This window comes from Dysidea avara, chromosome 6 (genome assembly GCF_963678975.1).
Source record: "Dysidea avara chromosome 6, odDysAvar1.4, whole genome shotgun sequence".
In the NCBI taxonomy this organism is placed as follows: Eukaryota; Metazoa; Porifera; class Demospongiae; order Dictyoceratida; family Dysideidae; genus Dysidea; species Dysidea avara.
This window is the reverse complement of record NC_089277.1, coordinates 1,061,254-1,077,611: the sequence shown is the minus strand read 5'-3', so window position 1 is coordinate 1,077,611 and position 16,358 is coordinate 1,061,254. Positions and strand designations below refer to the sequence as shown.

At 39.9% G+C, this 16,358-nt stretch overlaps 4 protein-coding genes across 5 annotated transcripts in view; 2 read left to right on the top strand and 2 right to left on the bottom strand.

The window, feature by feature from the left end:
* The window catches only part of LOC136258549 (transcription initiation protein SPT3 homolog), a 28,801-nt gene extending 16,796 nt beyond the window's left edge, over window positions 1–12,005 (top strand). For both annotated transcript variants that reach the window (XM_066051867.1, XM_066051866.1), the window contains 4 exons: window positions 9,614–9,732; window positions 10,718–10,963; window positions 11,495–11,617; window positions 11,831–12,005. In XM_066051867.1, the coding sequence (XP_065907939.1) occupies window positions 9,614–9,732; window positions 10,718–10,963; window positions 11,495–11,617; window positions 11,831–11,878 (536 nt within the window). In that variant the 3' untranslated portion in view covers window positions 11,879–12,005. The remainder of the gene's footprint in view (window positions 1–9,613; window positions 9,733–10,717; window positions 10,964–11,494; window positions 11,618–11,830) is intronic.
* LOC136258545 (uncharacterized) lies at window positions 549–6,051 on the top strand. Its single transcript, XM_066051860.1, has 2 exons — window positions 549–4,172; window positions 4,460–6,051. Exons 1-2 carry the CDS (start codon window positions 3,532–3,534, stop codon window positions 5,712–5,714), a joined length of 1,896 nt encoding a protein of 631 aa, XP_065907932.1. The 5' UTR covers window positions 549–3,531; the 3' UTR covers window positions 5,715–6,051.
* On the bottom strand, window positions 5,838–9,031 carry LOC136258547 (uncharacterized). Its single transcript, XM_066051861.1, has 2 exons — window positions 8,324–9,031; window positions 5,838–7,004 (listed from the first exon to the last, which is right to left on the bottom strand). Exons 1-2 carry the CDS (start codon window positions 8,952–8,954, stop codon window positions 5,977–5,979), a joined length of 1,659 nt encoding a protein of 552 aa, XP_065907933.1. The 5' UTR covers window positions 8,955–9,031; the 3' UTR covers window positions 5,838–5,976.
* A 720-nt stretch (window positions 12,006–12,725) lies between the features above and the next one.
* On the bottom strand, window positions 12,726–16,357 carry LOC136257590 (hormonally up-regulated neu tumor-associated kinase homolog). Its single transcript, XM_066050826.1, has 8 exons — window positions 15,697–16,357; window positions 15,034–15,326; window positions 14,830–14,885; window positions 14,520–14,664; window positions 14,339–14,466; window positions 13,872–14,287; window positions 13,593–13,821; window positions 12,726–13,541 (listed from the first exon to the last, which is right to left on the bottom strand). Exons 1-8 carry the CDS (start codon window positions 15,997–15,999, stop codon window positions 12,817–12,819), a joined length of 2,295 nt encoding a protein of 764 aa, XP_065906898.1. The 5' UTR covers window positions 16,000–16,357; the 3' UTR covers window positions 12,726–12,816.
* Window position 16,358: the final 1 nt, after the last annotated feature.

Below are 16,358 nucleotides of genomic sequence, written 5' to 3'. Positions count from 1 at the left end.
TTTACAAATTGTATTATCTAGCTGAATTAATAATAACTATAGCATGAATATAAACTAAATTATATACACGGTTGATTAATTTAGTTAGAATGGGATAGTATTAATTGCATGGGTGCCTGGTTTTTAAAAGTAGCACAACATCAACTTGTTTCTCCCAACCCTAGAACAAACACTCACTTTATTAGCTTCATATGTTAACAAGGAGAGAGAATCCCTTCAAATTGAATAATGGGTGTGACCCATAGCTATTGGGGTCAACTAAAGAATTTGTACCATCTCACCCTCAATCAACACCACCTCTATTTTGTACGCACCAGTTCTGTGATATCTTGATGCATTGTTTGGTGTTGTAAAATAAATTGTGTTGTGTTGTATTTGTGATGTTCAATTTCTCATTATAATAAAAAAATGAAAGTATAAGCTAACATGACAGAGAAGAGTCAATGAAGGGATTTCTCTGTCTGTGTGTATTTGTGTTGTTTATTTTGTGAACTCAATTCAAACAGTTATTAGCGTAAAATCAATTACATAATTGATTAAATTACTTACTTAGTATCAGTACAAAGCTGTCCCCAAAGAAGTAGTACAGGGTCAACTTGTTGTCGTGTTACTGAAACACTAGTAAATTTCTGGGCACTACTGTAAACTACAAGAGGTGCCAACACAATTCCCTACATTAAAACCATCATATAAACATATTGTGTTATGAGAGTCACCTTACTAATGTCAGGTAGTATTAAAAACTGAAGAAAATGAATACTAGATTTTTACAAAGGGTCATGTGTGACCACAGTCACAAGGCTATAATGCATCACATGTAATACTTGTACCACGGCTGCAAGGGATTTGGGTGATATATATAATATGTACCCGAAAGCCTGAGGGAAAAAGGTGTATATATCAGCAAAACACTGATGCAGTTGTGTGATTTATATCATTCTAGGCACATTCACCTGGTAGGGGAAAGAACTAATAAGCACTCACCCTGTTTCTTTTATGCTAATGATCGATAGTGGTTTTAGTAATGTGGACTAATAGCCATCAGAACCAGAGGAAGTACAGCACAAAGTACCATCAGAAAGAATTCATATTACAGTGGAACTTCAGTTATCCGAACCCCTTAGGACCAGGGGTAGTCCATAAGTCTGAAAAGTTTGTATCTCTGAAACTGCGTATAAACAACCATAACAAAACATTTTAAAACATGATTTTAACTACCCTAATAGAGCAGTCATTTCCGTAGTTCGGTTAACCGAGAATCCAGATAAGTGGACTCCGGATAACTGAAGTTCCACTGTAATTGCATACTTAGAATTTTTAAATCGTGAAAAGTAACATCTCAAAATGATTTTAAGGCTCCCTGGACACTCTTTGTTCATTATCGTCTTTCCTGGCAGCTGTTTTTCCTCCATTTCGTACATCAAGTTGTTTTATCATGTGATGAAGTCTCCAGTGTATATAGAATCATGGGGTTGATTACATCATTGAATTTAGCATAAGAAAAGCTTTCGATTGGTACACAGTTTTTAGCAGTACCCTTCCGAAATAGGTTCTCTGTATAACCTTATGGCTCCCTTGAACCGAGCCATACCTCCTCTGCTTCAGAACGTTAACACAATGCCAGAAAAGTTGTGATTGTGGGATCTAGTATTTTTAGTTTAACCATTTTGTACTACAGGGTACATTAAGCCTACTAACTTGACTATTGGGACAGTAGGTAAGTTAATATAGTTAAGTAGTTAGGACTATAAGTTACTTAAATCTAGTTGTCTTTGTGTTGTTCTGTGGTCTGCTCAATGGTTGACACGTTGTGGATAGAAATATGCATCCGTGCATTGCCCAAACGATTATTTTACTGATCTTTCTTCATTTAGTAACTATCAACTAGTTGAAACTTAGCAACTACACTGAGCCTAGCCAAACCTGTAAACCCAAGCCCACAATTAAACACTCCATCTTACTCAATTTAACAAGTCAAAATGTATCGTATGGTTAGACATCAAAGCCAACTGCATTCTGTGGTTAAACGTCAAGCGGTGCCTTTGAACGTTCGCACTAAAGTGGTATATTACACCACAATAACTAACTCACCAGTGGCATGAGCCTTTTGGGGTTCCGATGAGTGCTTGCCCTCTGTGCCTTGTCTGTCCTTAAATTGTCTTCAATCAGGCTGGTCATCATGCTGGTCATCATGCTGGTCATCATGCTGGTCATCAGGCTAGGAACAAGACGTTAATTTTCCATATCGGCACTTTCTGTACTGAGATGCTACAACTTTAAAAGCACTCGTTCTGCTGTTATGCACTGCAATACATCTAGCCGTATTTGTTCCAATAGATCATATTGACCAGATCTCTTACTGGTAGTACAACAAATAAGATGCATGGCAAGACCACGCCCTTTGAATATATCACGAAGGCCAGTTCACTCGAGATATACTCTAATACAACAGTCACCCTAATACAACAGTCATATTTGATGTTCTAATAAAACAATCACATGTGTATATCACAGCTGTAGTTATAACAAAAAAAAATTAAACAAATTAGCATATTAATTTAAGGATCCAGGTGATATCAACTATTGAGATACTAATGATGGTGTAGCAGCAGCTCTGTGGGAAAGTCCACTGAACAAAATCGTACAGTACAATAGTACTGAATTATTGTGCTATATATTAGGTATCATGGAGGTTTGGGCTTTTCTGGCCAAAATCCACCCTAAAACCAGCTACCTCACAATACCTTCATGGTGCCTTGGCAGTATTGCAACCAAGCCCAAAAGTGCCTTCAGTATGATCCTAAAGGCTTCCAATAAATTGTTACAATTTATTTAAATTATTTAGTGGAATTTCCTGCTGACTGACTGACTGACTGACTGACTGACTGACTGACTGATGCCTTGAGACAAGCACAATAAAGGCTACAGGCTAGATTTTTCGCTGTTCAACATTGCTTCAGCTGGACAAGTGCCTTTTGGCATACCGCAGTACGTACAATGCATGCTTCATGGACTTACCAGTGTCCTCCTTTGTGTCTCATTTCTTTTTGCTGACAGCCCAAGGTGTTGATTCATGGTAGTGCCATACAATGGTTTCTCTACATCTGGAAGTTTTCCAATTGTGACTGGATTAATTGCAGAGGTCCGTGTAATGCTTCTCGTAGTGTTATTCAATTGTAACTCTGGGCTGAGCTGAGACAAAGCATAATAGCCACTTTGCTATTTTAGAAATTAATAGTTGCGGCACACGTTCTGACGAAAACAATAAACTTGTCACCATTCTCTCTTCTAATGCGGTATGTAGAGTTTCACCAGTATAACAATGTTGCAAAAATAAGTGTAAGGATTTTAAGTTCAAATAGGGATCAAAAAGTAGTGAAACAAGGGAGGTCACCTACATACTAGTGGACATTTAATCCCTAATTCAGTCTATACTTGTCCACTAGTATATCTTCAAGTATAGACGTTTTTCCAGTATAACGAAGTTGTCCGTAAAATCCGGAATTAGTCACGTTGGTAGGCAACGCAACAATGGCGGCGCTCTGTGAAGCCAAGGAATTACTTTTCCGAGGCCAGGAGCTGGTTGATGAAGAAGTAGAGTTGCTTGCTACATTGTTGCAGAAGCTGAAGGTGCAAGAATTGAAGACGCTCGCTAAGGAAGTTCACGTTCGTTTAACCGGTTCCATTAGAAAGGATGACATTATCGATCGAATTATGGGGATGGCTCGTATTGGGGCTTTGCAGTGTGGAAATCCCGAGTCAGATGATATCACCACCATATCTTACTTGACTGAAGAAACAAAGCGCGTCCTTCGCAGCCTGCCATCTTTTGCGAGTGTGACTTGGTGGGAAAAGAAGTTGTCTGGAATACTGATGGAGTTCACCTTAATGAATTTGGTAGTATATCTTGTGTATGGAAGGGACAAGACGTTTGATATGCAAAGCATGAATGCGTACAGGCAGTTGAAAGCCTTTAAGTTCTTTTATGACGGCTTTGTAAAGAATGTATGGCTGTATCAATGTCCTGTCAGCAATGATTTGAATTTGAGAGTCCTGTACTTCAGAGCCTATGTATATCATTCCCTGTCTTGTGAGACTCCACTTGAGGTGTATGTTGCAGTCAATGGTGACAATGGCGACGTGTATGCTGGGAAATGTTCTTGTGTATCAGGGTAAGTGACCAGTGGGTGTAATGCACCTATAATTGTATCGCCCCACTCCCTTGGGCATAGGTGGAGCTTTACAGGGGAAAAGTATTGGACATCTATTCATTAAGTGCCCAAGTATTTTTTGTTTTTTGTACTTTCTATACAGCATCAAATAATCCCCATGTTGAAACTGGGCCTTATGCTATGTCAAATCCCCACCATAGTCCCATATATATATATATATAATAGTTTAAAGGCAATACAATGATAGGTGCAAAATTTATGTATTATGTACACTATGTACTTTATAGGTTAGGTCAGGCATGCAATCACATTGCAGCTCTTTTGTTTTTTATTGATTATCATGCTAATGATGAGGAATTGCCATCAGAATTATCAAAGACTTCGCAACCTATGGCTTGGCATCAACCGCCAAAAAAAATCGTTTCTCCAGAATGTGCACGGAATATGAAATTTGTGAAACCTAGTCATGGTGACACCCCTAGATCTGAAACACAAGGAGTTAGTGAAATCAAGAGAAGCTCATTTGATCCACGTTTACCAGAACATCGCATTGAAATTGATCAAAACCATTTACATTTGTTATTGACAGATTTGCAGAATTCTGTACCCAATACAGGCCTACAGCAGTTTTGGCGTGACTCGCCAAACCCTAGATGTTTGCAGCCTGCTGCAGAGATCAATAACCCTAGTCTTTGGAATCATGTTTTATTCTCACACAAAACATGGAACAGTGAAACACATGCTGTACAAGTTGATCCATCTGTAGTTGATTGTCATCGCTTCATTAGTAGCATGCAGCTTTCTAACAGTCAAGTGGAAGCAATAGAAGCTGCTACTCGTACGCAGTCTGATAGTGAACTGTGGATAGTGCTACATAATGGAAGGCTCACTAGTTCTCGGTTTGGTGAGATATTGAAGAGACGAGCTGCAACAGATCCAACTAGACTAGTTATAGACATTATGGGATATAATGGACCCATGGAGCACATACCTCCTGCAATGCGGTGGGGAAAAGAAAACGAAGCAAAGGCCAGGCAATGTTATTTAGAAAACAGGCAATCAATTGGTGAAGACATGATAGTGCAACCGACGGGGTTACATCTTCTACCTGACAAAAGTTTCCTAGGAGCATCATCAGATGGGAAGATATTATGTAGGAGTACTGACACTTGTTGTTATGGCTGTCTTGAAATAAAGTGTCCATATAGTATTAAGAGTACCATCACAATTGAACTCACTCCCACTGAGATAGCAGAACAGTTTCCTGCCTTTTTCATGAAGAAAGGATCTGATGGCCTCTTACACCTTCCTACCAACCATGGATATTATGCACAAGTACAGGGAGAAATGGCAATATTAGGTGTTGAGTGGTGTGACTTCATTGTGTACAGCAATGGCGTTGTGGTGGTAGACAGGATTTTGGCTGATGCAGACTACTGGAAGAACCTAGAAGAGAAACTAGAACAATTTTACCTCTACCATGTTGTACCAGAACTGTTGTCGAGGTGCATGTTCCTAGAGAAGTTTGGGGTGACTGCATAAAACTTTGTATTCTCACACCCAGGCTCTCTTCATTAGTGATTAGAAGCAACATAAAAAATTCCTAGCATTATTATTGTTGCTAACAAACTAAGATAAGCCAAAGACCAATGCAATATATTGACAAAGTCCGGTCCATTGGTGCTACAAGGAAAATGCCAAGTGATAAGTGATTTTATCTTATTTGTACTTGTGTATTTTCTTTGTATGTGTATCACTACACTGTTTTACAATATTTCAAATATTACAACATTAAAGTCATTAATTAAACGACCAGGGGATTATCAAAGTTAGTAATATACATACATACTGAGTTAACATCACTAACCAAATCATACATTGTGCTAGGGAACTTTTCATTCAAGACTTTAAAACGACGTCCCCTTCCAATTGCCCTTTCCACATGGATGCGTAGTTCAGCTATTCTCCGGGTCTTCTCGACATCTGAGGCTGGCATTTGTTTTTGCTTAGATTCTAACCGAGGAGGAACATTTACTAGGATTCCTCTAGCTGCTACCATTTCTTGAATGTCAAATCCCTTATCTGCCATTATCATGTCCCCTGGTTCTAGCATGTCCAACAGACCTGACCTTTCAGTTAGTTCTTTGTCAGATATCCTTCCACCCCATGCTTCTGACACAAAGCTTATCAGTCCTGTGGGTGTACATCCTACAAGAATTTTCCAGGTATTACGACTTTTATACTGTGAATAGGTCTTTGAGGAATTGAGCAAGCCAGATGGCCTCTGGCACTCAATCTCATAACAGTCGATGATTACACGGATGTTACTGAACTTCTTAAAACGATCGGGTAGCCACTGTTGCACTAGGTGCCTTGATGGAAATGGAAAAAGTAATCTAAGTTCTTTCGATAAAAATGTTATCCAAGTTGTGAACATTCTACTGTAAGTAGTCTCACTGATCTTAAACCTGATGCTAACATCAAGAGATTCTAGCCCTCGTCGTAACTTGATCAATACTGCAAACAGCTGCTCGGCCACTGGCAATGACGAAAACCCTTTTCTTCGTGAACTCGACACTTCCGCTGAAACAGCTTCATCCAGCTTGGTGGTTTCACTTCCTCGCCAAGGTTGTAAATGTAGAGCTTTGGGTTCAATGTAGTTTACAAAAGCTACAAAACTGTTGTAAGTTGGCATTCCCGTATAAAATCGAGTCAGTTTATCATTTCCCTTCAGTATTGTTGATACACTGAATTCAGGCCTTTGATGTAACAATGTTTCTAGCAGGTTGATCCGCTGTTCAACTGTGTTCCAAGTTACATCTGTCTGGCACTCTATAAGAAGTAATATAACAATAAATAAAACAAAGCATTATTTACAATTCAAGTTCAAAAAACTAAGGATTGTCCAAAGCTGTTAATAGTTTCAAGTAGTCTCACGTAGCCAGACCTTTTTTCCGTGCAGGGGCTTATCGATTCCATTTAAAGTGCCAGCTTGCAAAAGGGCCTGGGAGATTTGGAGTAGCAAACCTGTAGGGTGTTAATGAAACAAGTGGTTGCAGTGCATGGTGCAATGTCACAATATATATTTTATAGCTATAACACGCCTACAAGGGATATGACAAATATATATGCACAAGCACTGCAGGCGCTAGTGCTTATATTTTTGTCATATCCCGAGTAATCGTGTTATAACTGTTATATTCTACAGCCCAGTAGATGAAACGATTATAGATGGCAAAGTATAGTGAAACAGCACCTGTTGAGTAGACATCCTTGATGGATCAGACATTTTAGATTCAACAGTGCCACGCCCATTTACTCATGATCAGTGAAGGAGACAAAAGTTCATTGAAAATCCTCCTTACTCAGGTGAGTGATTCTAGGCTCTTGTCAGTATTAGAGACTTGAAATCCTTGATGGATCAGGCATTTTATATTATAGACTCTATGGCGGTGCCACGCCTACCCACTCGCGATTATTGAAGTTAGTGAAGGAGACAACAGTTCATCGAAAATTGCTCAGGTGAATAATTGTTGGTTGATTTAGGTGCTTGTTATTAGATAAGAATTTCGCGGAATGTGTGAAGTTATACTATATATGGTAAGCGTAGCCATGCACAAAGCGTGGGATATCAGTTATATACCACAGTTTGCCTGGTATATCAGTTATATACCACAGTGCGGCGCTTTTGATCTCAACCACAGGTGTGGTATATATATATGCAGTCTCCGTTGAGTTCGATTCAAAACTAATTAGAGTCTGCATATAATTATTGTGACATTGCATTGCGACATGAAGAATATAACCATTTAACCATGTAACACCCTACAGACTTGTAGGGTGCTAAAACAAGTTTGTTATTCCAGAATCTTTTACGAGCAGCAGCTTATTGGAATCAATAAGCCCCTGTGTGGAAAAGGTCTGGCTACGTGAGACTAAGTTCCAAGTTCAAACACATAAGTACATAAGAGTATTTAGGTGCAAGCGTGCAATCATTATTACAGTGAAATCTGTCTACTCTAGTCAACTTGGAACTAAATATTTCCTGGCTGGTGCCGGGCTGAATTAGGCAGAAAACACTATTGGGTGCAGATGAGTTGAAATTACCCAGTTAGCTAGGAATTACTGTACTGAACTAACAACTACCATACCTATTTCTGCTGGGATACAACAATCTGTGGCAATATCGTGCTTTGGTTGTAACAATTCTGGCTGCAAATCTATCAGTAAACTCGTGTCGTCTACAAGTTCCGCTACCTCGAGTTCTGCCCCAATGATACAGTCTTCCATCAGTGGTTCTTCCCTTGATTCTTCACCGTTCTCTACTTGACGAGTGTATGGGCCAGTGTACATGTGGTCGTTGTTAAAGCCACGAATGCTTCGACGATTCTTCTCCTCCTCCACTCTTCTAAGCTCCAGCGCGTCTCTCTCTTCTTTCCTTCTCCTCTCCGTCTGTGATTTGGCTCGACGGCTAGCACGTTCAAAACGAGACAGGGTGGCATTACATTCAGCAGTTCGCGGCTTCTTGGCTTTAATAGATGGTACGTAGTCAGGGTTAGTATACACGTTAGACTTTTTGCCCGTTATGAAATGTTCTGAACAAACCCGGGCTCCTTTACCCGGTTTCCAAGCTGAACCATCGCTGTTCTTCCTTGAAACAAAGGCAATCCACTTTCGACGACGCTCTTCCTCTTCTTTTCTTTTTGGAAACCGATAAAAACTGATAAGGCTTTGCTTAGACTTGCGGTTATTACAACCTACAACCACACAAGTGGTTGGCATAGTTGCCTACCAATGTAACGCATTTCCGGATTTTACTAAGTTAGTCCGTTACACTGGAAAAACGTCTATAGCCAACCTCCCTTGTTTCACTACTTTTTTATTCCTATAAATTCCTATATACTTGCTATGTATAACATGCCAATGTAGGGATTTTCCCACAGGTGACTATGTTGTCATCATTCATACTCTATCTCTTATTTTAGTAGTTTTATCACTTGGATCCCTACTTCATTTTTAAATACACAAGTATGCAAGATATAACAGGCTAATGAAGGTGGATACTCTCTCCTTTAGTGTTGTAAACTCTGCTAACATGATGTACAGTGCTTAATTGTTTGCAAGGTATGAAAATGGCTGCCTAAATCTGCTTGTATATAGGTTAGGACCTAATGCTGGAAGGCTTGACTTGCCTCATGCAAAGAGTTTTCAAGACCAAAGTGTATGGTCCCTAACCGGACTAAATCCTGAAATGTTTGATTTTCACATCTTTTGCCAACTGGCCAGATTGTTGGTGGTGGTTAGCGGGTGGCAACAAGTTAAATTTGTGTGACAGTTCATATTGTGAAGTACTTCTGATTACACAATTTGTAAAACTGATTTACTCACACTAATAGTTCTTGATTGTAGTGTTGTTAATTTCAGCTTGTTGTCTGTTACAGGTGGTAAGAACATCAAGAAATTCAAGGAGTGGCTGGAGCCAGACTCCATTACCAAAACTAAGATAGCCGAACAAGCTTGGGACCTGCTAGCATATCTTGCCTACGATACTGTGCAACAAGTGTGTCTGTTTGTATGTGTGTATGGTGTGTAGTACACGCGTGTGTGTTGTGTAGTGTAGTGTGTGTGTGTGTGTGTGTGTGTGTGTGTGTGTGTGTGTGTGTGTGTGTGTGTGTGTGTGTGTGTGTGTGTGTGTGTGTGTGTGTGTGTGTGTGTACATGTTTATGTGTGTGTGTGTGTGTGTACATGTTTGTGTGTGTGTGTGTGTGTGTGTGTACGTGTGTGTACATGTTTGTGTGTGTGTGTGTGTGTGTGTGTGTGTGTGTGTGTGTGTGTGTGTGTGTGTGTGTGTGTGTGTACATGTTTGTGTGTACATGTGTGTGTGTGTACATGTGTGTGTGTGTGTACATGTGTGTGTGTGTGTTTGTGTGTGTAGCGTGTATGCCTGTCACGTTGGCCTTAGAACCCAACAGGACTTACATCACACAACATCAGAGAGGTTTCCTTTGCTTCTGAACCAGGTCCCTGCTATATAGTTGTCTTTTTTTTCCCTTAGGACACTTGGTCTTAGTAATAGATTATAAATGAGTTGCTCTATGTCCCTTGGCTAAGTGGAATTCAATGGTTAGAGTAGGGATGAAGATCCTCGGACATGACAATGTAATATACAGTAATATCCTATAGTTACCAGTGATATCCTATAGTTACCAGTGATATCCTATAGTTACTATTAAAATAACTTTTATTGTTCCATTGTTTACATTGTGGACACTTAAGTGTTGTTATTACTAATGACACAATGGTCAACCTCCTATAGCTAGCCCATCCCATCTGTATAGAGAGGTCATCATGACCTTCATGTGTGTACAGGGTCACACTAATGTTTTGAGAATGCCATCTTTATTTTCGGCAGTTAAAAGCATGTGAACATTATAACTATGTATTGCTGAATGTATCTATCTCTCTACACAAATTTGTATCTAGTGTTTCTGTTATGTGATGTAGTTTTGTGTGGTGTGTTTAAGTCTTAACACTTCTCCCAACAGGTTGTTGAGCTATCATTATTAGTTAGGAAAGACATGAAGTCAACCATTGATCCATTTAATGCCCATCACTTAGCTGTTAAGAGACCTTTATCATTCTCTGTCACTAATGGGGGTATGGCTAAGAAATACAAATCTAGTGAGCAGAATGGGGTAACGGATGAGGATCCTTTGAATATCCAGCCAATCAGTGAGCAGCTTCCCGCAGAAGAATCTGTATCATCTATCATTGGTGGTCTACTTAGTGAGGTGTGTTGTTGCCAGATCCTTGATAGTTATAATTGTTACCTGTTGCCATGTGTCACTATGACTGGAGGTACTTGTGAGGAGCCCATAGCCACCGTGAGGTGTTTTACAGTACTCACAAACTCTTGTGTATGCCAGTAAATATATACTGCATCACTATTTGTAAGCAGCTATGGAGGTATGATAGAGTTGATAGAATTTGTCTAGAATAATTGAAAAGCTACTTTAGGGGATATCATTAAAAACTAGGTGCCAATTAACGTGTGTTGTACCTCCTCTGTGTAGAACTGGGTGACTTATTTTATTTTATTTACTAATTAACCACAAAAATGTATTGTTTACAACATTATGAATTCTTACTATTGAAGGTTAACCAAACAGTAAATTTTATAAAGGGGGTTACTACTGTTGACCCAATAAAACAACCATATCACTGTCAACAAATCCAGGCACTCCTTTCCACTAGGTCCTCACCAATGTATACACATGTATAGTACATTTCATGGTATTATCATTTTGGTGATCATTATATAGAATGAGGACCAGTCCAAAGAGCAGTTGTCACAGCAACAGAACACATCAGCCATCCAACCATACCATATAAGGGAGGCCATCAGGAGATGTCAGATGCCAGGAGGAACCCTAGTGCCATTCACTGTAAGTAATATGTTACAAGTAACAATGTCTGCTGGGGATTAATGGGTGGCCTGTTATTATGTACAAGAGGTCATGCTGTTTTAGTTGAAGTTGAATACAAAGAGAATTCCAGATACCTGTCAACACATGGTCCACAATGTCACTACCCTACTGTACAGAGTTTAGGGGTAGTATTGGATTCATTATTGTCACCTTGTTTATCTTGTACTATAGACACATCATACCAGTCGGACAGCCTCTCAAGTGACGTTATGTCTATAACGGTGATCTCCTTTGTTGTGACCAGGTGGTGGTGAAGACGATAATGGACTTGGCATGAATTATTTTACCTTTCATATATTTTGTGATGACAATTTAGTGATGATGTTAATACATTTTACTTGAGAAATACATGTAACCGCCTTTCCTTCCAGTGTCATTTCAGCTACAGTAAGACAGGTGTATTATTTTGTTAGCTGGAAAACAATAGGATACACCATGGGTAATTTAACATAATTCCTTTGTTTTTCATTGACTGGTTGATTTAGATGGTATATTCAGTTCTTCAGTATACAACTGTAACAGACTGTGATGCTTGTAAAGTTATATGGAGTAGTGAGCCCCTATTATTCAAAAGGAGGCAGCTCACATGTTCAAAGCAGCATTCATTGGGTAAAGAGATTATACTGTTTAGTCACCTACTAGTAATAGGTAGTTTCGTCAGTTTCTTTAATGGTGATGTTCACCAACGTAATGTATAGCATGTTTAATGATTTGTTAGACTCAAAAGGTCTAGTTAAAAGTGTCAGAATAGAGTCAGTGACCCATCTTTTCTCATAGCCAATCAGAATTTTGTAGCCTACCGACAGCAAATCAACACTACAGCGCAACTAATGTGTAGCCAGGAAGAATATAGCTGGACAAATCAACTGCAGGTTGTATTTTATTCTGGTCTGCATGGTAAGTGTAGGGCCTTAACCACATCATTTACCATGTCAATACTTTTTGTACCACCAGAGGCTGATCTGAGTGCAGCTATAGTATTAAAACCCAACAATTAACATGGCTTCATCTTATAAGCACTCACAAGGTCTATGTCAAGCTATGTGCACTGAAGTTTACTGAATACTTGAGTTTGAACAGAATATCAATTTATATAATTAAATTAAAATCATGAGTAAATAAAATGACAATACAAGAAATAAATAATTATACAGAAATTATAAAACCAACATATTGATCATGTGGTCTCGTATTTCTGCGTAGTATTTTTCATTTCCACCAGACATCCACTCAAAGTGCATCCGGTGACGTCCCTTTCCTCCACGACTTATAGTGATGTGGAAACGGACTCCTTTAAACTGACAAGCTATCACAGAAGAGTTCCTCATTTCAAACTCTAACATTCTAATGTTACTCATCACTCTCAATGCCTCACTGAGGAATGCATCTGGTGTCATTTCTGACTGCAATTCATATTCATCCGGTAAGGATTTCCGACGTTGTGGCGGCTTTCCTGAACTGTTCTTTCGTTTAGCAGAATGAGGGGGTTGTGATATGAAGGGTAGTTTATGGTGCTCAAGTTCTTCATCCTGAAATCCATTTTCCTTACGAAGGAATTGTAAGTTACCAGGTTCTGACACCATTAGCTCATCATGGTCCATGTCACATTCGTAATGGGAACTGGGCCTGGAACTGGAACGAGAACTGGCTACAGAACCAGGAATGCTTCCAGTACGAGAAGACGTCCATGCTGCCTGATGTACCGTCCTACCCAGTGCCTGTCTAATGGCATTGAGTTCTCCTGAATTGTTCCTTTTCATTGAAACAAAATAGCCTTCCTCTAAGTGCTCCATTGGTGAGCCAGGAGATGTACTAGGAGTGAACCTATTAGTCCTATCCACTGCTACTGGGAATAGTCCAACTGGAGTGTTGCCACTAGAAGCTGTTAAATAATATCAATAATATACAAACTATTAGCATGAAGGGTACTTACTGGAAAGTGTTCTAGTGCGTGGAATTGATAATGTTTTTTCTTCTCTGGTGAAGAAGTTCAACTTTTGAATATCATCTCGAAGGTGTTCTACTGGCAATGATTTCCTCCTCTCATTTAGTCGAGACGATCCAGAGAATCGTCGGTGTTGCAGTGATGAACCTTCAGTGGTTCCCTTGACTAATGCTGTAACATCTTTCTCAGTGTTTGATCGCCTCATCCTACTACCCTTCTGTAGAATGAGACAATTGACTGGTAATACACTTAAGGTGTTCTCCTTACCTTTGAGCCAGTCCTCTTGACGGTTCTTGGTAATTGAATTGTCTCCTCAACTATGCCCTCACTGAAGCCATCATCAAGAGAAGTCTTTCTAACCTTAGACTTCTTTGGTTGGTGTAGTTTAATGTACCTCTTCAATCTCATTTCCAGTAACCAGTAGACAGCAGATGATTGGACTGCTCTGTTGTTCATCAGACAAGACTTGATCTCACTGAGAGTGGCCGAGATGCTCATACAACGCTTCATGTGTTCTAAGATGTCTTGGTTGATGTCTTCTTCCTTAGGAAACCCAGGGTAGGGAGCGGGACCAAATGGCACTATCAGGCCAACATTTAGCCAAGGGTGCTTCATGGTGTCTTCTAGTGTGATCCTTTCCTCAGGCTTTGGGTTGAGCATTGCACACATCAGATCTTTGCAACCTAATGAGCAACAAGTTAACTTGAATGTGTATCAGTTTCTCTGGTACTTACCAGAGCTGAGATGGTCTGGAATTGGCTCCATCTTGTTATCAAGCATCTTAGCGTGCAGTGCAGCGATGTTGAAGGGCTCCACAGTAAAGGGAAGACGTCCAGTCAACATGGCGTACATATTCACTCCACTACACACATACATGTGTGTATAACATAGTACATCACAGCAACGACCACTTACATGCTCCAAACATCAACTACTGGTCCATAGCTCTTATGACCCAGTAATTCTGGAGCAGCATATGCTGGGGAACCACACTGAGTGGCACATTGTTCCATTGTGCCATCTTCCTGCTCTGAGAGGTAGACATTGCTGAGACCAAAATCTGTAAACAAACGATGAAACTGAATATCAAGGAAAATGGCAGGAAATAACATGCACTGTCATCTAAGCACGCAGAATATTTCCTTTGTTTATGTACATAATAACAAAACCAAATATGGAATAGACATATATGTTGTAGTAAGGTGATGATTGACCACAAACTCACCGATTATCCTCAAGTCCATGTTTGCATCAAGCAGCAAGTTCTCCACCTTCAAGTCCCTATAATTACAAACAATTAATTAATTAGCTGAACGTGCAATGTGGAGATGGAGGAATGCAATTAACCAAGACCACAGCTAATCCCACAAAGCCAGTGGGATAAAGGATGGGTGTAAACAAAGAAGCAATATTATAACCACTGATTCACCTGTGGATAATGTTGCTCTTGTGAAGGTGATCTACTGCAGACACAATTTGTTTGACAAACTTTCTCACTTCAGCTTCCTCCAAAAAGTTCTGCTTGTAGATGTATTGCATTAGCTCTCCACCAGAGCAGAGCTCTGTTACTAGGTAGTAACTGTTATCAGTCTCTATCACCTCCAATAACTTGATGATGTTAGGATGACATACTGACTGCAGTAACCTGGCTTCTCTACGCATGTTCTTTGCTACATAACTGTCATCTTTAGCTTTCTTCTTGTCTATCACTTTAACAGCAACCTGTATGGTGTAGACATGCGTACCATTACAACGTCTGCTATGTACGTAAAACTATTCTACCAGTCAGGCACTGGAGAGTAAACACAAAAGCCAGTACAGTCAAAACATGGGACCACAATATGCAAGAACCAGTCATTTAAAACTTAGTCGCCAATATCAATGGTACAAATCTGAAAGTGACAACTGGTAGCTACTGAGCATGTGCTGGCTGCATGAATGGTAAAAATATGATACAGAAGAGAGTAAGATCTTTATGTAGGTAATAGCTACCATTTTGTAGCCAGTGCCAATAACTAACAGCTAATGGCTATGATGTGTGTGGTCGCAACCATTCTTCCTTGCACGTGTTATAATGCATTTATATGTTTACCTTTTCTCCAGTGGTGACATGCATTCCTTCTTTGACTTTTGCAAACGATCCTTCTCCTAGTGTTCGTCCCAGCAGGTAGTTCCCTACTCTCTTGTGGTGGAGAAATCCTCGTATATCTTCCTTGGGAACATTGGCGACAGCTGGGGGGAGCGAAGACACGTAAGGGGAGTGGCTGATCTGCTGCAGCGGTCCTCCGTCCATCTGCATAGATCGTGTAGGACTTGAGTCGTGGACTATGCCAGAGTCGTACTGGCGTCCCTTGTGGCTTAGTACAACACGAGGTGCGGACGGCTCGATGTCCATATCACTCCAGCAGCTTCTCTAGTTTTCGTTAAATCTTTAATCATAGTATTTAATATGGCATAGTTTGGGATCAAGGGATAACTTCACTATTCGCTACCTAGTTACTCACTGTAGTACAGCCTCAACCTAGTGTTAGTGGCAGCCTACCAGCTGTGCTGCTTGCTCAGCAATGCTAAACTAATAAGACTGGTCGTAGAATTTTCGCGGGATATAGCACACAACCAAACTGCAAAATCAGACCACCTTAGCTCCACCTTTTTATTAAAAGTTGTTATAGTTATATAACAGTTAAAACAACTAAGCGTGATGATCTGTAGTTCGCAGGAACTGCATTGTATCAGCCACACCCACGACAGTAA

Excerpts from the sequence above, each read along its gene's own strand:
- LOC136258547 (XM_066051861.1), bottom strand. The coding sequence starts at position 8,954 with ATGCCAACCACTTGTGTGGTTGTAGGTTGTAATAACCGCAAGTCTAAG. Across the intron at positions 7,005-8,323 it reads TTGTATCCCAGCAGAAATAG|AGTGCCAGACAGATGTAACT; the intron begins GTATGGTAGTTG and ends TACTTCTTATAG.
- LOC136258545 (XM_066051860.1), top strand. The coding sequence starts at position 3,532 with ATGGCGGCGCTCTGTGAAGCCAAGGAATTACTTTTCCGAGGCCAGGAG. Across the intron at positions 4,173-4,459 it reads AAATGTTCTTGTGTATCAGG|GTTAGGTCAGGCATGCAATC; the intron begins GTAAGTGACCAG and ends TGTACTTTATAG.
- LOC136257590 (XM_066050826.1), bottom strand. The coding sequence starts at position 15,999 with ATGGACATCGAGCCGTCCGCACCTCGTGTTGTACTAAGCCACAAGGGA. Across the intron at positions 14,886-15,033 it reads AAGAGCAACATTATCCACAG|GGACTTGAAGGTGGAGAACT; the intron begins GTGAATCAGTGG and ends TTGTAATTATAG. Across the intron at positions 14,467-14,519 it reads GTAGTTGATGTTTGGAGCAT|TGGAGTGAATATGTACGCCA; the intron begins GTAAGTGGTCGT and ends GTATGTGTGTAG.